Below are 20,839 nucleotides of genomic sequence, written 5' to 3' on the forward strand. Positions count from 1 at the left end.
TTGTATCCTGGATGGCTGAGCAACTGTACACTTTCTTCCAACAGAGAATTACAGACAATTTAGCTCACGAACTGCAGTTTAATTTATATCCACAATCGGCAGGTAAACAGTCGCACTCCGAGAGGCATGAAAATGATATTCAAGTACGTACATTGCCGTTTTTAACTGCATACAGCAAATCCGCCAACCTTTCTTTCACTTTTCCTCGTTCAATTCGGTTTTAGTCGTAATTTATCTTTAAAAATACAGGCAATTCTCCCGTGGAACCAGTAGTGCTTGCGAAGGTTTTGAAAAATAGCTCGTTTTGCATGATTGCATCAGCTTGATCACGTGGTATAATGAACTTATTTTAACCCCCAAAATGGTGTTACATTGCGCGTAACCCCCTTACGTGGTGTTATTTTAAGTCCAACTATGGAGTTATTAAGCTGGAATTTTGTAACTCCCCTATTACACCCCTAGAATCCCTTAAAAGTGGTGTTAAAATAACACCCTGAAAATAACAGTGCAGGAACGTCGAATAGTTTTTGATCAGCAGATATATGGTGGGCTTAACAATAATCTATATGCTTTATATAATCATTCATAAAGGGGGTTGTTTTCATATGAATGTCATTTAATTTTAAAATACAATATGCCTTGTATTAGCCTTATCTATAACTGGAACTGGATGATGCCTATGGCAGTACTGGTTACTGCCCCTGGTTTGACCACGGCTTTCCATTAACTTCGATATTTAAAAATATATAGAATCAGATGGTTACCACCGCTGAACTGGAGAAGTTATTGGCCAGTCTTCCGTGTATTTTGGAGTTAACTATATGATTCAACTATATACCCGAAATGTAGAGAAAAGTTTATACAACCACTGAACCAGCCCTAGCTAGCATTTAGCAAACGAAAATATTTCGTTTAAGAAAAAAATTAGCTAACATAAGTAAGACTGTTTTCTGTCAAACTGAAAGTTATTTGAGATTAATTTAATCGCCGATAGCTGGGTAATCTTAAACCTTTTAACAAACAAATATTGTTCTTATCAATTTGCCGCAACAAATATTGGGAAAGTGTTTTTTCAACGCAACGCGAATTTTCAGTTTTCAGAAGCAATTAAATTAAATTCTGGATGAAAATTTTGACAGCTATGAGCCCCAGAGCCGCAAACGTGTTATCCTTCAGGCTTCAGTAATTATCAAGGACATCGTAACATGATCAAACTTATAGTTGCTTTTAAAAAGTAAAAATTTGTAAAAATCCTGTCGCTTTGGTGGATCGGGACCGCCGCACCGGTGTGTGTGACAGCGTGTCGGCCTTTAGCGTCAGGGTTATGCAAACATAATTTAGGCTTAGCTTGGCAGAAAAAACTCAAAAAAGTTAATTTTCTGCATCTCTGCAGAACAAATATTTGCCTCAATCAAAAACGGCCAGATTCCGAGCGTACTTAAAGGGCCGTTAGGACGTAAACTGCCATTATTCAACTGTTGGTGTTGCACAGATAAACTTCGCAAACAAAATGGCCAATTTTTTGAGCGTGTTTCTTCTCGCGTTTTGTGCGATAGCGATCAGTGCATTTCCAAACGCAAGACGAAGCGAGTCAAGTGATTCCGGCAAAGCATTCGTATTGTACCATGTTGATCAGACACAGCGTTGCGTCGATGCTCCGAGTAACGACGTTTGTGATCTCGGGTATAAAATTCGATACATGAGCGATCGAGATTTTCGTAACACTTTGTCAGCTTTTGCTTTTGACAAAATCGAAGAGGTTTATAAAAGTATAGGCTTTTCTGACGAGTGCGTCAGACGTGTCTTTACGCTGCTATGCCGAAATGCGTTTCCCGAATGCTTGCCCGAAGATAAGCTGAACTACGGTGACCAAGATGGCCTCATTGACGAAATTCAAAAGTGTGCGGGGGTTGCCGGTGAGTCTATCGCTAAAAGTCTTAGGGCACAAAACTTCATGTCAGGAGAACACAAGGATCCTCTGGCGCACTTCTTCACCGGCCTCGACTGTGTCCAAGCAGAACAAGACGATGAGCAGAAATGTCCAAAACCAGAATATCCAGTACGTAAACCAGTTTAGATGACTGAGAGACTGGGATCTAATCCTTTTGCCAGTATGAAGCTCTCGAGCTAGTTGTAGACAGAATTCAGACAGAATTCAGACAATCAGCGTCGTATTTCTAGGATTTAACTATGCTAAGAGTTAAAGAGTTTTATACACCCGGCCCCAGGTTGTTAGGAAACACAGCTGAGTGCAATAAATCCATGCGGTACTACGGATTAAAAAAATTTGTTCAATCCGTGATGAACTCATCCTTAACATTACTTGGGCAATATGTTTTTTTAAACTATGATAACACTATAGCTGTCCCGCGTTTGTAGTCCCATTTAGACTACACTCAATTTACTAGCGCTAGCAACAGCTAAAAGATGACCCATACCAAAATATGCTCAACGAAAAGGCTGAGGCCATATATATATTTTAGAAAATTACTTTTACATTTTCAAAAATGGATTGAACTGGGTTTTATTTTAGATGATGAGGAGCCAAAAAGAGGAGTACTACGAGAAAATTCGAAACATAAGCAAAGAAATGGAAGAGGATGATAATATCCCTGTCGAGTGTTACAAAAAAGCTTTTGATATTTTCGCTTGTTCCTACGCTTTCTGTTCCCCAGACAAAAAAGAATTACTCTTCAAGTATTCAAAACAAGATTGTCTTGATATTAAAGATTGGTAAGAATCAATTCATTTGTTTCCAATATCACTGACGGCCATGGACCACATCAAATAGAACAAGCAAAAATATATGAGACAAAGTATAACACGGATGCGAATATTGTGTTTATGAAACGAATGGATGTATTTAGTTAGTTTTGCAATATTATCAAATTTTGCCGCCGAGAGTTTATGAAGGTCAGAAAAATTTTTCTCGGCGATCACAGGGATCAAATGTGTATTTTCTTTGGAATTTTTTTTATGAACTATTAATGTTTTTTAAATAACAGTGGTTATAATCTTAGCTCAAAAACAGCCCATTGGAATTTATGACGTCACATATTACCCCATATCTTGTCGTGATATATGTTATCCCATCTCTCAGATTCACGTTGGTTAATTCTTTTTAGTCTAAAATTTCATGGTAAATTGGATGACGAAAAAGAGACGTTTCTGGATAAGGCCTGCTCCGAATACCCCACAAGTGAAACTTACAAGCAAGTGAAAATTCCATATTAAAAGAATGACTATGGTCTTTGGTTTAAATATTTGCATGATTTTCGTTTGTATTAATCAACATGTTAATCTTTTAAGTTCTGTAAGCGAGACAGCTACCATGTGATTTTTTATTGATTTGTATTAAAAATGAACTGAAGCATTAATATTACGTGCTCTGTATCAATTTAATGCATTGATTCAACAAATTTGTGTAGATCATCGTTATAATAACGACAAACTATCCCAAAGATTGCGGCTTTGAAAATATTTGAAAAGTCCGGAACAGGGGGATAATACAATTCTTTTTAGAACGCTCACGCGTTCTCAGAGAAGACTCAAAGTCAAAATTAAAAACTTTAAAAATTTGGTTTGAAAGATATTGCCTTTTTCTATTCTTTACTTTATAAAGTTGAATAATATCCATCAGCTTGTGTATTCAACTTTGGAACCGACTAGAACGCCTATCAAGATTTGCTATCGGGAACGGTGCTCGATTATTTGATTTCATAATAAAAAAATAAAGTCATTGTCATCCAGTGTTCATTTGCTGATTTTCGATAATGTAACTCGACTAATAATTATTCATGCGTGGACAAAGTTATTTAATGTTTCGTCCGAATAAATGACGATGCAACGTTCAAAAAGTGTCATTTTCATTTTTTAAATTTCTCCATGGAATACGCTTCATTCACAAAGGTGTTCGTGCTTTCTCCATTGCTTGATCTGGGGTCATTTCGTTGAGGCAAATCTTTATCAATAGAGTTGACCCTGTACCCTTGTCCTTTACTGACATAATATCGCAGAGTTATCAAGAATAGAGCACCAATGAACACGAGCACACTCACCAGTACAATCAAAGCCACAGACAAATCTTTTGTTTCCGCATCAATATGTGCCATTTTTGAGTGACGAATCCGCACTAAGTGAATGATATAGATTGTAAGTATATATTTTAATCCTTCGACACGATAGCAAGCTTGCCCATAATGAAACACAGAGGGAAATCGGTGAAGAATTAATATCATGCCTGCAGTACAAATTTAGCCTGCATGATCACAGACGCACATCATTAGACCCCACAAATCGACATAGTCACATAGAGATAGGTTTCATAGATATAGCGCACATACGGAAAAGGTTTTTCGAATTCCAAGATGCCTTAGACTTGTGGATTATGATTTGATAAACCGACTCCAGCCAAGAGGGAAGACAAGAATACATGTGTGACCAAAACTGTCCATTTTTAAAACGTATTTTTGTCAGTTTAGGTCATTTCTTGGACTGATGAAAGATTTGGATATTAAGTTCTTATTATAACAAAACTAATGGTTTTCGTAAAGGGTATTAATAGTAGCCTACGTTTTTAGTACGTTCCTTTTGCTTTATACTCCATGTAAATACGGCCTCGCGAGGTTATAGGCTATAGCAAACCATGATTTAGGGCCGAAGTGCACAGCGGCAGTATATAATAAACGCTTAAAGCGACTCTGTCTGATAACATACAATTTTTGGAACTACTATAAGTATAACTAGTATAAGGTATGAAAATGTTGACGTTATAACAATATGACAATAATGTATGAGAGTTCAGATTAAACAAGATATAACTTACGGATCACACGGGTATTTTAACTGACAATGACTTGATAATTTTCAATGATAACTTCAACCAGTTTAAACCATTCGACGTAAACACAAGTTTTAAAAGTATAATAGCTTATATAATTATATAAACAGCTTTACTTTATTGATGGCAATGAAGGACGCGGTTTAATTGTTCGTAGTCTCGAATACTTATGAACCGTCACCATAATACAAAGACTTACTTAAGTTATTAAGTAATATCGAAGTTGCTTAGTTACCCAGACCATGGAACTTCCTTTTACGTAAGTACTAAGGGTCGAAAGTTTCTTTGTCCAAGCGAACCGAATAACATCCACTAAGTTTTAGTGTTCATGCATTTATTAAAACACCTTGTTTGACTTTCTAACGTTTTGCCTTCTTAGCCAAAGACTGCATGATTATTCACTGGGTTAACATATTGGTCAATCTACTTAAAACCTACCAAAAAGTGAAACTAACGAACTATTGAAACTAACACTTTAAAAAAATGAAAATATTTTGTCTCTCAGAGACATGTCATTATTTATGACATGGCTGGTCGCTGAAGAGCAAATGTTTCCAAAAAATTTTCCCATCCCACCATTTCTGTGCTGGAATGTCCGCCACTTGATAGATTCCGCATTTCATACATGTTTCATTTCAGATATTCATAATGACAAGATTTACATTGTAAAAAAATATTATTCAAGTTCCAAATTCGTAGTTTGTACTGTTTGTGAAAATACGGCAAACACCAGTTACACCACCTTTACTATACATTTGCAACAGCCGCATATCACCAGATTTCTACTGCGTTGCAAATCACTTTTTGTCCTGTAGGTGTGCCTACAAACTAATTTTTTTATATTGTGATATCACCATGCATATTAATATAAAAAACACTACTATTTGGTACTGATTTTGTCATCATCAAATGCAGTAGTTTTAGACCGATTTCATTGCAAAAGCTACTTGCATTCTGTAAAAATATGCTAATTTATCATTTCTTTAAAAATACGAATCGATCGATTGAAATAAAATTGTTAGAACTTGAATGCCATAAAAATACACTGTATGCTGACTCACAAACCCCCACGCGCATGGCCATGGATAAAAGCCAGGTTTTTCAGTGGCTTACAATAATTAACATCATAGACATAGAACACGGATACCGCAAAGGAAACATGCTTAAAAATGGTGTACCCGACTTTTACTTTTACTCTCATTATTTGAATTCCAAACTTTACTTGAAAAAGATTTTTGTCAGAGGCCTAAAATATTAAATATACCAGATCTGCCAAACTAATAGCGATTTGCTGTCGTGACTAGAAAATCCGCGGTATAGTGTAAAATCGAAGTTAAAGCTAGTTTACACTCAGGAAAAATCTCTTTTGGATCGGAACGGACAGGAAAATTTCCTTTGTCGGTGAGTTCTCAGGCGGCGTTTAAAGAAAGGAAACTTTCCTGTCCTGTCCGATCTAGAGGAGAATTTTCCTGCGTGGAAACTAGCCTTTATGTCTAGTAGCCTAGCCTCGCTGGGAGATAGAGAGTGAACAGTAGGGCCACTTCACTATGCAACCAACCCGGTGCTGTGTATTTATTACTGGTTATTGGCTGCAGTTAGCCAGCTCGAAGATAGAAACACGAGTATAGTTGATGGTAAAAGTCAAGACGATTTGGTTTCCATTTAGTCGATTTTAGAATATATTGCCATGTGCCTGCGGTAATAAACAATGATGACCGATTTCAATCCAGAAAAATATTAACATCCCGGCCCATTTCACAAAGATGAAATCGACTTGTTCACGAGAATTACGACAAGGTTGTCCACGAATTAAGTCCTGCATGTTCTTGGCTATCGTTCATTGTAAATCACGTACGTGTTTTTATTAAAACGCCTTTTTTTAATAGTTTTGTACTTTTGACATATTTATACAATTCATTCTGCCCACGACCATATGCACAGAGAAATTTTAGAGGAATTACTATTCTTTGACCCTTCCACAGCCTGATCACGGGTTCGTTCTAATTGCGAGCAAAAATTGATACTTCAGCTAACCAAGTCATGATGCGTTAAAGAAAGGTTGAGCCATCGGAAAATTGAACCTTGGGATAACTAAATCACAACATATAGAGTATGCTTGCAATTCCCTGAAGAACCATTATGGTCCCTTTATATATATAAGGAGCAAACCCGCAACAGTATGAAAGGCAGTTTTTGACGATTGCATCATCTTCCTCCACGTCGTATCGCTTTATATACACACGCAAGAATAAAAAATAAGTTAGCCATGCTTCGTTGGTTTCAAAAATACTGATCAATTGCTGAAATAGAAGCACGGGATGATTATACTCCGGCAAGAAGCTAAACCAGCTCCAAAACCTATAGAAAGGAAATGAAGAAACATAAGAATTAACATTTAAAGGCCCGTTTAGTGTGATTTTTTCTGCGATTTTTTCTGCGATTTTATATAACTATAAGTGCTATTAATTGCACATCAATACCTTATCCACTCGTTCAAATCTATCAGAAGATAAAAAGTCGCACAAAAAATCGCAGCAGAAATCGCATGTGTAAACGGGCCTTAAAAAAAATTTGGTCCCTGCCTGCGAGAATATCTGGTGAGACTAACAGCTTTTTGACCGAATCGCAAATATAATTTTTAATTCTTTCTTGCATGACTTGAAAACTATTCGGCCATCTTGCCAAGAAAATTTGGAAATAGCTTGAGGGAAGTAAAGTACATATTAATCAATCACGTTGTTCTAAAAAACACACCTTTATCGTTCCCTGACTGTTAGCTGCAACTACAACATTTGATCCCTATTAAAAAACAACTCAAGGGTTAAGGTGTCTTTAACAGTTACACCCCCCCTCCCCACCCCTAATGAGTATTGACATAACTGTTGACTCGTTTAAAAGAAGTTGTCTGACAGAGATGGCGCCGTCACACCGAGATAGAAAGTATAGACAAACCATCGAAAAAAAGCTGGGGGGAGGGGGAAATAACCAATCATAAAACAAAGAGGGAGTGCATAGTTACTACCAGCATCTTCTTCAATAAAATGTCTAGTTTTCTTTATCGTAATTTATCGTACGATGCAGTAGTCAAGTATATATAGCTATAGCTATATAGCATCTTACGAAGAAGTACGATAATGAAACCAGGCTTATTATATTTACGATAAACGAATTGCCAAAAATATACACCCTTCCTCTTGAGGAGATTAAGAAATTGCTGTAAATTTAATTCTTCAATATTTCATCTGTGTAATACTTACAGTTCTCCATGAAACAGCGCTTACAAATTCGTTAGCTTCTTCGTCTTTTTTTTCTCTTTCCTAAAAAGAAAGAAAAGCCCGTCCAGTCGCCTAGATAGAACTGCCAGTGTCTCGTGATACCCTGTTTTTATCGACAGCTCAGGATTACGTTCCGTTAAAGAATCACAATTTCATTCACCCTTGAAATACTGACTGGGCGCAGTATTTAAGCCATCGGCTCAAGCAAAATGAAACTTTTGACTTTTTGTGAATATTAATTTGCGGAAAAGAAAACGATCGTAATAATTAGCTGGGAGCAAAATTTGAATAGTTTTGAGAAACTTACCAAAACACTCCGCACAGTATCGAACTTAAACGTCAACAACTGCTTCGAGAGTCCCTTATAGTACAAGTAAAGTGAGTTATTTTCACTGCCTGTGGGAAAAAAGCAAACGAATTGATATTACATGATGTATGATTCAAAAGGAAAGTAAGACGAAGGCTAGAGCAGTTTCATTAAAGTAATTTTTTGGGCGACGTGCAATTCCTTCTCGTTTTTCTTTCCTTGTACCGGTGCGAACAGGTGAATAGTGCAGAGATAGATCCTGGGCAGTTTTGTACACATGAAGGGGAGGCAGGAGGCACAGACAAATAGTTGCCGAAGATGGGATGGGGTAAAAGTGCCAGCTGTCAGGGATATTAGAACGTAGGTTTGTTAGAAAAAGTATAACAATAAAATGATAAGAGGCACCACTGCAAATACACATTTGAATTAATACCCAAATTTGCACGCCTCCAGTAAATCGAGTAATAGTGATATCTGATCTGGTAACGTCCATTAACCTTTATCCTAAATTTTTCTAGATATATCATATCAACATAAATTTAAAATGTGTATACATACCACAGGCAATATAATCTCCGTTGGTTGAAAGGCCAACGAAGTTCTTTTCGTTTGAATGTCCCTTGAACGTTCTCAAACAATGAGGTTTATTAATATTCCACAATTTTAACTGACTGTCAGTCGAGCTAAAAGAAATTCCATGTTGCAATTAATAAACGTCGAACTACAGATACATTCATTCGAACTACATGCCTCCGACAACGTGGAGAATATATGTCTGTCTGGGGGGGGGGTTCATATATCTTAACCACAATTACATAACCAAAATGTGGTCTTAATTTTAACTCCTAACCCTTCATCTTAAAATATGACAGTGAAAACAGACAGACAGATATTGTTAGAATGTATGAAAGAGCAGGAGTGGTTTCTCTGAAAGTATTTCTACCTGTTTTCAAACCCATGTGAACAAAGTTCAAAGCAAATGGTTACTTACGCTGACACAATCTCTTCAGCATTTACAAATTTTGCATAGGAAACAGCTTTGCGATGACCTTTAAACACAGTTAATGGCTTACTGCTGTTGCGGAGATCATAATAGTGGACACAGTGATCTAGAAATAAAATATAACGTTAACAGACAGTGTTCCTACTATGCCTCACATCTGGTTCCTTCTAATCTTCGGTCACACAAGCGACAATCAACTATTTCCCGACTTCCTGAGTGTGGTAGAGATTAGTGTACATTTTCAGTGATCTTCGATTTATTCCCCTCCTATCTGTTCAAAAGTTATTCTCCACATTGTTGCTACATTGGCCTGTATATCTGATACCGCCACTTCTTTGATTTTATTTCCTGTAACTTCTGACTTCCCCATAATAGGGAGGGGAATTTATACAAATATATATGTGCATGCTATAGTGATGAATGCAACCCATTTTGATCGTGTAAGAAGTTAATACTGATGATGGATACTTTTTAACTTTCATATTTATCTTATATGTTGGAAAATAATCCATGCTGGACCTGGTAATGCAGAATTTTTTCTACAAACATAGAAGCCCAGTCAAAATTATCACCGTTAAGGTAGAACGTAAATTTACCTGCTGATCCAAACGCAAGATGATATCGACTCTCAGGATTGAATTTGACACAGCAAACGTTAGCTTTAGCTTCAATGCACGACACGGAGTGTTCTGTACCAGTAGACCATAGCTTCACTGTTGGGAATATAATACAATCAATTTACATTTTTAGTCCTGTAACCGATATTACAGGATGAGAACCGACCTTTAGCATCATCTGAACCGGACGCAAGTAATTTTGGATCAACGTGATTGAAATCCACACTCCAACAACGCTTTTCGTGCTCCTAAAAACAGAAACGTTTACAATAGGCAACGTGTTCTGGAAGACGTGAGGCAGACGTCGAGGTAGTACCCTATAATACTAAGTGACAGTACACAACGGTGCCACACTATACTGTACCATAGTAGCCACACCACAGTACTACACCATACCTAGCCAAACCACAACACGACAGTGCCACACTATACCATACCATACCATAATCACCACACCACAATACTACACCACGGTTATGGTACCTGGTACCACACCTATACCATACCCCAGTACCACATTACATTACACAATATATCACTTGTTATCCTCAAACTCACCTGAAATGACCTGTTCTTAACTCCAGTAAAAGCATCCCATAATGTCACAGTACCCTCATAATCACTGCTTGCCAGTAGACCTTTATGATATGAGCTCCAGCAAGTACCACTGAAAAATACAATATCAAACGAAATGTTTTCGAGCAAGCAGCACACACGAGCTTTCATTGGATATTACGTACCTAATTTTTGAGTTGCACACCATTTCAATAACTGGGTAGTGCACATCTACGACGTCTCGAATGACAACGCCATATTCAAACACCTGCATTTGGGAGGTTTAAGATAAAGTATAAATTTCCGTGGAAAGATAACTTCAAGTCAATGTATCAGTACGAAGAATGAGAGGCACACTAGTAGATACCTTGATCTTTTTCGTTACTCCAGCAATTGCAAAATAATCGTTGTCGCGATCAAATTCAATACTTAAAACAAACAAAAAAATCAATTACGGCATGGATTGAAAATTGCAATGACAGTACAGCATGGTAACCAATCAAGACTATGATGTTATTATTGTTCCATACGATAATGCAATAAAAGGGTGAGAAGTTTTTTTAGTTAGTATGTGTCAGATATACAATTTCCTCCTCAAAATTACAACTTATGCCGGTTTGGTGATATATTGTTATACATGTATGTTTACCTGGAGACAATACTGGATCCGTTATGCACTTCACTGGCATAACTTAACGTTGCCAGTGGACGAAATCCGCTGAATCTCGTAAATTTTGATAAGCATTCTGTGAAATATTCTAAACCATCTGTATCAGAGTTGCCTGGGAATTTTTTGAAACACAGCAAGTTAACGATAATAAAAAACCCCGCTGTATCAGATCTTAAGGGTTATTTTCATTACGGCTGCTTTTATAAGTACGCACGTAAAATTTTAAAAGATTCTATGGTCATCCATGTCATCAATCATGCGAAATTGTCTAGCAATCACATTTAAATAGATTTAAACAACAATATCAACTGACATCATTCCTAACTTACCAGGAATTTCACCCTGACGAATTGCAAAGTAGCATTTCTCCAAGTCATCAAAATGCTGATGCACACGTTTCCTTCGTGCAGCTAGTGTTGTGCTCGACCACAGACGTTTTGCACCCTGCCAAGATTTTAATTGTGTTAATTAACCACAAGCACAAGACAAAGTGCACGAATTGACCAATTAAGAAATGCATTATATACACAACGTGAACACGTACATGCTGACTTCCATTAAAGCCATCTTGAGGTAACTCATTCTTCTGTACAGAATTACTTAATTCTGCACCACAACCGCTAAACAGAAAGTAATGATGCACGTTGTTTCATTGGCGTTCCAAAAACGCTGTGTATTATAACTAAATGTATAATCTGCCTAGATTATGGTGTGATGACGACAAACGTAGCAGAAATGGTTCAACATTTATCAGTTTATAGGTCACACTATTCATATTTACCTTGCAGTTGCTTCCTCAAGATTGGTTGGAAATGATTTTACAGTTGGTGTAGTTGGAACAGCTTGAAACTGATCCTAAAAAAACAATTAACATGCACATAAGACATAAAATATGTTGTGGAGATCTTTTCAGGAATTCCATTTTCCGATGCTTCTATGATGAGGTTAATGAGTCGAATACTGCCAAATATTGATTATTATTGTCATTTACAGAACTTACCAAAAATGACACTTGGTGTTGACTCTGATGAATAGCTATAATGTCCTATCACAAAAATGTCTATCTTAGTACAACATAGATTATACATTTTCATTTCACAACAAATAAAACATTTAAAAATACATGCTGTATCTATGTGCATAATAATAGAACATAATTTTTATCTCTTAGAGAAGGTCAAGAGGGGCAAAGGAGCATAAAATCCTTCAACTCAAAGGAAAAAAAATCTTTCTTTCATGCAAGTATGCCAAGTTAAAAGCTCAGTTACCTCCACTTTTCTCAGGTCATTATCAATAAGTTTCACCTCTTGTGTTAATTGATCTAATTGCTAAAACATCATATAATAATCCAATTTAGTAACAATAAATGACATTATACTCATGTTAAACTACCAAATATTCTGCTAACCTCTTGTTTATGTCTTTTAACTTGCTTTAAAAAATCTTTTAGAATTTCATTTTGTGTTGCGGTGCAATCCTACATAAAGTGAGCAATATTGGTCTGTAAAGTATAGAGTGAACAAGTTATATGGTCTCTTTATACTTAATAATTTAAAGCCCAAACAATAACTTACTGCTTCAAGTTGATATTTCCGCACTGATAATATTTCTAATAATGAATCTATATCTAGATAGAATTCATTTCAAAATGTGTTAATGGTACGTACTTGAAATATAAACGGTGCAGTTATGGTTATACACAAGCTTTGCTAGTTAATAAGCGAACATCCATATAATATCTACTGTTTTGTAATTAATTAATTATGATATTACTCTAAGTACTCTTATTAATTATTGTTCAAGATAGTTGTCACTTGTCAGATGAAAAAAATCCACCCTATGAACATGGCAATTTTAAAGCACAATGATATCAAGGCCTTCATGACAAAATAGAATGAACTGAGCATTAAAACTAAGACTTTTAATATGGGATATACCCACAGTGATATAACAGCTCCCCTGGAGCATTTTTTCAAGGTAGAAGGCATGGCTGGTGGAAGGCATGGCTGGGGATAGTTCTTGGTTGACCTTGGTATAAGTCATAAAAAGGTTGCACAGTTACCTGACACTTTAAGATTAGAATCACCACATATAATTTCTTGTAGCTCTGAAAAATTATACTAAAAATAATAAAAAATTAAATGGAGCATATAAATTATGTTCTTTATTTTCACAACAGACACATGTATTTGCATGGAAAAGAGGTATTAAAAATTCTTGTAACTATATCTCTATACCAGAATTATCTGTAATGAGTGAGTGTATATAATATGAAAATCCAACTTACTTCACTTAATGGTTGATTAATCTGTATATTCTTGTCAATTGTCAGTTGTTTCCTTTTAAGGATGAGATCATTTACTGCAAAATGCAAACAAATTAGAACCTTACAATGTCTTCTTCTCAACATTAGTCTGCTATTACATAATGCATGATGATTTTATGTGCTTTACCCCAATATTCTACTATTCATACCATATAAAACTGCAACACATACTTACATAAAAAATTTGGAAAAATTTGATCTTGTTTATCAATAACAAAATTACACTTTGGACATTTATTGCTATCCTGGAGACTTCTATGAATGCATCGGTAGCTAAAAACATAGAAATACAAAATGTTAAGGTACACATACATACCACCTCTGCAACCAAGTTTCCAAGTATCTATTGCACTATGTGCTTTTAACCAGGCTATTATAATATTCTATGAATATTTTGAATTAGGTTGCATATGCTCCTATTTTTTAAAGGAAATGAAAAGAGGCTTATCATACCTTAATAGGCTAATCAACTAAGTGAACTAATATCATTTAAGTTTACAGACCATTTTTTATTCCCCACTGTTATTATCAATGCACACCTCTGGCATAAACAGGTATTTAATGTGGACTAGAAGGTTGAGGGATTAGAGTTGGCTGGGAGATTGAGGGATTAATATCAAAAATTTAAGACAACGTGGGAATGTTTCCATGCTGTAAACAAAGCTACCCAGTTTAGAACTGATGAACTATTTGGACAATATTAGATCATTTCATTCAGAGAAAAAGATGTACAGCAATGATATCAGTGGAGACCACACATATTACAGGCTAAAAAGGTTTAAAGTGCAATAATGTTAATGCCAAAAAGATAAGCTTGAATGAGATTAGACTGACAATTTCCAAACCCTTTAAATTTGTCTGACCTCTTTAAACTAGCAGAAAGTGTACTGTTGACCCATTGACTGGGAATGAGATAGAATGCACATGTTTTTAACTATTTTAGACCATTTAATTCAGCAAAACAATCTCTCTAATCTCCAGATAAACACTGCATGTTCAATAGCCTATAGTTTTATTATGTTTCAAGGTTTAATCATTTTTCAAAATACATATTGAAAACATGCAAAAGACAAACTTCTCACTGCACTTATACACATTTTTATTGTCTATGACAACACAAACAACTCAGTAATATTAATTTTTGGGCAACCAGCCATTCCAATTGCATACCATGCATACCAAGGGTCTTAATAACTATTGTCTAGAAAAACCTTGAAACATGAAACTGGTAAGTAACCCTATTTCTGTTCCTTCAGGTCATTCAGCTGGCTGTTTTTTTACCCCAGCAAACGAGCATGTAAAAACATCATCAACTGCACAGCTTAGATCTGAGATTCAAACAATTTTATAAAATTCAAAACAGGAAGGACTTGTGTGTTGCAACAGTCAAGTGAAGCATTTGAGCATTTGCACAAGCTGTACTCCTGCCAAATATTTTCTACACATCAATCAATCAGTATTCACTGTCTGCTCGATGAGATTAGCTTATTTTTCTTTGAGGATTTTACCGAAAATCTTTAGGCAGTCTACCACACGGATAGATTAATGCCATGACCTTGCAAAAACGCACAGACTGGGCAGCCATGCATGCATTCTAAGTATTCTCAGTGTAGTTTGTTTAAAATATAGAATACGAAAAAAAGCTGAAATGTGCTACAGAATATTGAGATGCAAGTGACGATTTCCGCAAGTATTTCACGCACTTGTCCGCACGCTAAAATTTGCTTTAATTTTATTTCATGATTATTTGTACACATTTAATACAATTGTTGCAAAAATGCTAAAATTAGATTACTATTGGTTTAATAGTAAAACAGCCATATATAAAAAGAAAGCGATTTGGCAAATTTTACTACAATTGTATTTATACACAGTACAGACTACGGACACGGAAATTATATAGAGTTCAATTAAATAAACAGGTCACCACATCTCACTTACCAAAAGCTGTGTCCACATTTCGTCATGTGAGCTTCATCAATCGTGTCAAAGCAAATTGGGCTAAAGTTGCAAAAGAAAGACAAAATGTTAGTAAAATGTGGATAATAGAAACAAAAATGTCGTGGAAAGCCTTCTCAGCGCTACTTTATATCACAGCTTTTTTCTCTTTCTTTACGTCAAAGCGGAACCTGCCAACGTAGATGCAAAATTTGCAAAGCTTACCAAACGAAGTCGCTGTCTTTATCGCTGAACGAGTTCACAATTCCATCGTGAATAGGTGGATGAGGTCGTTTGCGCCGCCGGCTGCCAGCTCTGTCACCCGCCGACGTCGACATGTGCGTTTTGCAATATTTTGAAACAAGGTCGTTCAGGAAGAGATGTTATAAAGACTTTCGAACCTACATCACTCCATTAATACAAATGAAAGGCAGCTGCATCCTCCTTGCTTCCAAAAACATTAGAAGAAACAAACTGCCAGCAAAAATACAACGTTTCACATATTTCTCTTCAGGAAACTACAATATTTTTTTAAACAATGAGTCAAGAAAACATCTCCCAGTAACCCTTGCGACCTTGCGCCACTGAGCTATATAGAGGCGGTGAACTGTTTTGTTTAACCAGGGCGGTTATAAGATATCTTATAACCGCCCTGGTTTGACCAACTATGGTTTGACCATATGGGTTTGACCAAGGGCTCCGGGCTCAACAATAAAACGTCTGGGAATTGGGAGGGTATCTAACGTTCTTGAAACGACTTTTGTAGTGTTTTCACCAGCGTTGCGACGGGAGGGTGTGGGGAGAGTAAGGGGTTGTAAACCCCATTGTAAGTGCCCCAATGTTTGAAAGTTGGTCAAATATTTTGGGATCAAATTCGATATTATTACACCAATTTCAAAGACGAGTGAATTGATCAAATATTAAGCCCATACTGAAATACTTCTGAATATTTACAATACTCAGTTGAACAACGTCTGAAAAAATACTGAAAAAATGATAACAAATTAAAACTGATCAGTGATGAAAATGTTCATGTTTCTGCATCAACTGAAGATGTCACGCGTATTGTACGTGTATCTACAGCTTGCCGTACCCCCCCCCCCATTTTCGAGCCCTCAAAATTTTAAACCGCATTCAGAAAAGAAATCAGACAGTAAAAAATACTTTAAATTTTTTATTTATAAGAAATTTGCGCTAAAAAGCATATTTAAATATCAAAGACCATTCTTTGAGTTACTTTTCTCCAACCGAGAGAAGGTAAACTTTAGACAAAACACACAAATATACACACAGTTCAAACAGAAGATGTCAAATATAAATTAAGCCTATCTAGGTGCGTGCCACTAAGCGCTATCATAAGACAGATGGTGTTAAATCACAATAAAACAGTAATAATCTTCACTTTTCGTTACAATGACTACTATTATACGATAGAAATAAATAGGAGAGCGATATAGTTTGCATAATCTTGCACACATCTGATCACAACACTCTGATGTCCCGCGTCTAAAATTCAACACTATCTTTTTGCACCGTAATGCAAGGGAAACCTCGTAAAACAAGAAAATATTTAAACAACTTCCGGCTAACTGTATGGTGCACAACCATTGTTTAATTGTAATTTTAGCACCGAGATTTCGAGGATACATTGTCTATAGCTCATCTTTATCTTCGGGTTTCTCATCTCCTTCTGCTCCCTCTCCACCAGGGGGCGGAGCTCCACCTTGTCCACCAGCACCTTGATATAGCTTACTGACAATAGGTTGAACAATATCTTCAAGCTTCTTCTTTTCGGCCTTGCATTCCTCGGCATCGGCGTCTTTATTACTATCCAACCAACTGATAGCTTCTTCGACGGCCTTCGAAACTGTTCCTTTGTCTTCTTCAGATAGTTTGCCACCAAGCTTCTCCTTATCGCCGATTTGGTTCTTTAGCGAGTAGGCATAACTCTCAAGTTCATTTCGTGATTCAACCTTATCTTTCACTTTCTTATCCTCGTCCGCATATTTCTCAGCATCGTTGATCATTTTCTCGATATCCTCAGGCGTGAGTCGGTTCTGATCGTTGGTAATCGTGATCTTCTCTTTGTTGCCGGTACCTTTATCTTCGGCAGATACTCGGAGGATGCCGTTCACATCGATTTCAAATGTGACTTCGATTTGGGGCGTACCGCGTGGAGCAGGTGGGATTCCGGTTAAATCGAATTTTCCCAAAAGATGGTTATCTTTTGTCATCGGTCGTTCACCTTCGAAGACTTGAATCGTAACGGTGTTTTGGTTATCAGCAGCGGTTGAGAAAATCTGTGATTTCTTTGTGGGGATAACAGAGTTTCTTGCAATAAGTTTGGTCATGACACCACCAACGGTTTCGATACCCAATGTAAGAGGGTTCACATCAAGTAGTACAACCTCTCCAACATCCTCTTCCCCACTGAGAACACCAGCCTGAACGGCAGCTCCATAGGCAACGGCTTCGTCCGGGTTAATACCACGGCTGGGCTCTTTGCCATCAAAGAATTTCTTCACCAGATCTTGAATCTTAGGGATTCTTGTAGAACCACCAACAAGGACAATCTCATGAATGTCACTCTTCTTCAAGTCCGCATCTTCAAGAACTTTTTTCACAGGCTCAAGTGTAGATTTGAAAAGTTTCTAAAAACGGAACATTTTTTGTTTTAAATTTTTCTTTCAATCATATTTTTTCAATTATGAAAAAATGATTAACCTACCATGTTAATTTCTTCAAATTTGGCTCTTGTGAGTGTTTCAGAGAAGTCTTCGCCTTCAAAGAATGATTCTATTTCAATTCTTGCTTGATGTTGGGCACTCAATGACCGCTTGGCCTTCTCTACTTCACGACGGAGTTTCTGCAAAGCTCGGTTGTCTTTGCGAATATCCTTGCCCTTCTTCTTTTTATAAAGTTTGATGAAGTAGTCCATGACGTTTTGATCGAAATCTTCACCACCTGAAAATAAATCAAATCATTATTACACAGGATAAATATTAAAACTAAAAAATGACTTTCGGAAAATATAAAGTAAGTGATTATATTTCCAAAACATTTGAATAGATCAAACATAATTATTACTGGGATGGATGCCAACTTAAATGTTAAAAGAAGCAAATTTCACATACCAAGATGAGTATCGCCATTTGTAGATACCACTTCGAAAACACCATTATCAATAGTCAACAAAGAAACATCGAATGTGCCACCACCAAGATCGAAAACAAGAATGTTCTTTTCACCCTCTTTCTTCTCCAAACCATATGCAATGGCAGCAGCAGTTGGTTCATTGATGATTCTCATTACAGTCAATCCAGCAATGGCACCAGCATCTTTGGTTGCCTGTCTCTGGGCATCGTTGAAGTATGCAGGTACTGTCACAACAGCATGGGTTACTTTCTTTCCTAAGTACGCTTCAGCAGTTTCCTATTCAAAAAACCAATATGAAACCAATTGATCATGGAACAGGAAGTTTAAAACTACTTAAGCTGAAGTCAAGTGTAATGTGAAATTTACTTATTTAATACTCTAATCTGAATTAATGTACAAGGGTTCTGCTAGAAGGCACATTAGAAGTTAATTATTCAACCAATTTTGGAAGACTATATTGTATTACAGATCAATCAGGAATTTGCAAATGAAGAGTGTGTTTGCTACTCAAAGTTTGATGAATAATAATTATATTCTATTTTGATTTGCAGTTGCAGAATCTAAATTTTTAGACAATGATGAAATAGGTTCTCAAAATGAGGTTTCCTAAATGTATTCCAGAAAATCTCTTCATAGTATGCTGCAACATCATCCTCAGAGCTAGTAGAGTCTAATTCTCTAAACAGTGAGCCAACTGGATAAGCTGAATTCGGTCATATTTACCTTCATTTTTGACAGGACCATAGCACTGATTTCTTCAGCAGCAAATTCTTTTGAGTCACCTTTGACATTAAGTTGAACATGGGGCTTATCATTTTTCTTCACTAACTTGAAAGGGAAGAACTTCATATCACTTTGAACAGTAGGGTCATCCCAGGTGCGACCAATGAGACGTTTTGCATCGAACACAGTATTTTCTGGATTTGAGGTCAGTTGGTTCTTAGCACCATCACCAATTAACCTCTCTCCTTCTGGTGTGAATGCCACATATGAAGGGGTGATTCGGTTACCCTGATCATTGGCAATGATTTCTACCCGTCCATTTTTGAAAACACCAACACTAAGGACAAACATATTTTAATTAGTTTATTGAAGTTAAAATCTTTAAGATGGCACAAACAGACCTTAAACAGTGTATTGAATTGATTTTGACAGCTGCTGTATACTTCAAATGGCCCAGAAATCAATACAATAGAAAGCACTAAATGTTATTGTATCAATAGAACCTGAACGCGATTTTACGATATTGTATTACACAATTTAATACTTTTTATTTCGAAGTTTAACTATCATAGTATAAAGAAAAAGCAATGAAGGAAGAAATCTCACCATGAATAAGTTGTTCCCAAGTCAATTCCAATTACAGTTCCTACTTCTTTTTTCGTATCTTCTTTTTTCTCTTCACAATTTACAAATAAAAGGTTGCCGGCAAAAGCCAGAACTACTACTCCAACAAATGTTTTCATCTTCATCAAAAAAGACAAGATCTATACCCGAACTTTTTGTCTTAAAATCACACAAAATAACACAAAGAATAAAGTCTCTAAATTCATGTACTAGCGACAATGTGCTTCGAGTTTATACGGCACTCAAATGGCGTGTGAATTTCTCATTGGCCAAAATCATTCCCGTGGCTAGCCCTGATTGGTCGGTGCTTGATGATTGCGCAAGCAAGGATTGCTGACGAATGAATACGCAAATTTACCCAAACTGTCGTGGCCTTCTCTATGGCTTCCACAGCACCATCGTCAATGACCTCTTTGGCAATGACCGCATGTCCGGCTCGGTCCGTGGGTGGACGCTTACCTACCAATTTTCACCCGTGCGACTTTCGCCGGCACATACACAGTTTAAATCAATCACTGCTCACAAAAGCTAGTGTAAAAGTAGACTTTACCCGTGCACGCGCAAATGAAAGTAAAGATCTATCCAGTGAACATTATACGGTCATGGTTAGAAGGGAATGTTAGGTTTTAGAACGGAGATTATAAATAACATTATATGTTATAACATTATATGTTATTTATAATCTCTATGCTTTAGCACTGATTTTAGCCTTCTCAGGGGGTTTTATAGCCTGTGCACAACCCTAAATTAAAACACTGGGTAGTAGTTTGTTCCAGGGTATCCACTATGGTTAGAGACGAACTTT

At 36.5% G+C, this 20,839-nt stretch overlaps 3 protein-coding genes across 3 annotated transcripts; 1 reads left to right on the forward strand and 2 right to left on the reverse strand.

The window, feature by feature from the left end:
- The first annotated feature begins 1,393 nt into the window (after positions 1 to 1,393).
- LOC114519080 lies at positions 1,394 to 3,244 on the forward strand. Its single transcript, XM_028539137.1, has 3 exons — positions 1,394 to 2,059; positions 2,534 to 2,733; positions 3,126 to 3,244. Exons 1-3 carry the CDS (start codon positions 1,511 to 1,513, stop codon positions 3,232 to 3,234), a joined length of 858 nt encoding a protein of 285 aa, XP_028394938.1. The 5' UTR covers positions 1,394 to 1,510; the 3' UTR covers positions 3,235 to 3,244.
- Positions 3,245 to 6,514: 3,270 nt separating this feature from the next.
- LOC114519085 (E3 ubiquitin-protein ligase COP1-like) lies at positions 6,515 to 16,083 on the reverse strand. Its single transcript, XM_028539144.1, has 24 exons — positions 15,757 to 16,083; positions 15,535 to 15,594; positions 13,769 to 13,866; positions 13,555 to 13,628; positions 13,330 to 13,387; positions 12,842 to 12,894; positions 12,676 to 12,744; positions 12,536 to 12,595; positions 12,268 to 12,312; positions 12,049 to 12,122; positions 11,812 to 11,887; positions 11,597 to 11,711; positions 11,247 to 11,379; positions 10,965 to 11,025; positions 10,783 to 10,865; positions 10,601 to 10,709; positions 10,209 to 10,290; positions 10,022 to 10,138; positions 9,414 to 9,531; positions 8,981 to 9,105; positions 8,423 to 8,511; positions 8,098 to 8,157; positions 7,595 to 7,639; positions 6,515 to 7,198 (listed from the first exon to the last, which is right to left on the reverse strand). Exons 1-24 carry the CDS (start codon positions 15,867 to 15,869, stop codon positions 7,181 to 7,183), a joined length of 1,935 nt encoding a protein of 644 aa, XP_028394945.1. The 5' UTR covers positions 15,870 to 16,083; the 3' UTR covers positions 6,515 to 7,180.
- A 609-nt stretch (positions 16,084 to 16,692) lies between these two features.
- LOC114519155 (endoplasmic reticulum chaperone BiP-like) lies at positions 16,693 to 20,266 on the reverse strand. Its single transcript, XM_028539233.1, has 5 exons — positions 20,017 to 20,266; positions 19,411 to 19,747; positions 18,666 to 18,963; positions 18,260 to 18,495; positions 16,693 to 18,182 (listed from the first exon to the last, which is right to left on the reverse strand). Exons 1-5 carry the CDS (start codon positions 20,157 to 20,159, stop codon positions 17,184 to 17,186), a joined length of 2,013 nt encoding a protein of 670 aa, XP_028395034.1. The 5' UTR covers positions 20,160 to 20,266; the 3' UTR covers positions 16,693 to 17,183.
- Between the last annotated feature and the right edge of the window lie 573 nt (positions 20,267 to 20,839).

Source organism: Dendronephthya gigantea, unplaced genomic scaffold, assembly GCF_004324835.1.
Source record: "Dendronephthya gigantea isolate DGI-Jeju-01 unplaced genomic scaffold, DenGig_1.0 000012F, whole genome shotgun sequence".
NCBI lineage: Eukaryota > Metazoa > Cnidaria > Anthozoa > Malacalcyonacea > Nephtheidae > Dendronephthya > Dendronephthya gigantea.

What these genes read in the sequence shown, in the direction of transcription:
- LOC114519085 (XM_028539144.1), bottom strand. Translation starts at nt 15,869, where the DNA reads ATGTCGACGTCGGCGGGTGACAGAGCTGGCAGCCGGCGGCGCAAACGA. An exon ending in GGAAATATCAACTTGAAGCA is followed by an intron (nt 12,745 to 12,841) that starts GTAAGTTATTGT and finishes CACTTTATGTAG; the next exon opens with GATTGCACCGCAACACAAAA. An exon ending in GCTGAAGAGATTGTGTCAGC is followed by an intron (nt 9,106 to 9,413) that starts GTAAGTAACCAT and finishes AATTTCTTTTAG; the next exon opens with CTCGACTGACAGTCAGTTAA.
- LOC114519155 (XM_028539233.1), bottom strand. Translation starts at nt 20,159, where the DNA reads ATGAAGATGAAAACATTTGTTGGAGTAGTAGTTCTGGCTTTTGCCGGC. An exon ending in TGGTCCTGTCAAAAATGAAG is followed by an intron (nt 18,964 to 19,410) that starts GTAAATATGACC and finishes TTTTTTGAATAG; the next exon opens with GAAACTGCTGAAGCGTACTT. An exon ending in AATTTGAAGAAATTAACATG is followed by an intron (nt 18,183 to 18,259) that starts GTAGGTTAATCA and finishes TTCCGTTTTTAG; the next exon opens with AAACTTTTCAAATCTACACT.
- LOC114519080 (XM_028539137.1), top strand. Translation starts at nt 1,511, where the DNA reads ATGGCCAATTTTTTGAGCGTGTTTCTTCTCGCGTTTTGTGCGATAGCG. An exon ending in GTCCAAAACCAGAATATCCA is followed by an intron (nt 2,060 to 2,533) that starts GTACGTAAACCA and finishes GTTTTATTTTAG; the next exon opens with ATGATGAGGAGCCAAAAAGA. An exon ending in TGTCTTGATATTAAAGATTG is followed by an intron (nt 2,734 to 3,125) that starts GTAAGAATCAAT and finishes AATTCTTTTTAG; the next exon opens with TCTAAAATTTCATGGTAAAT.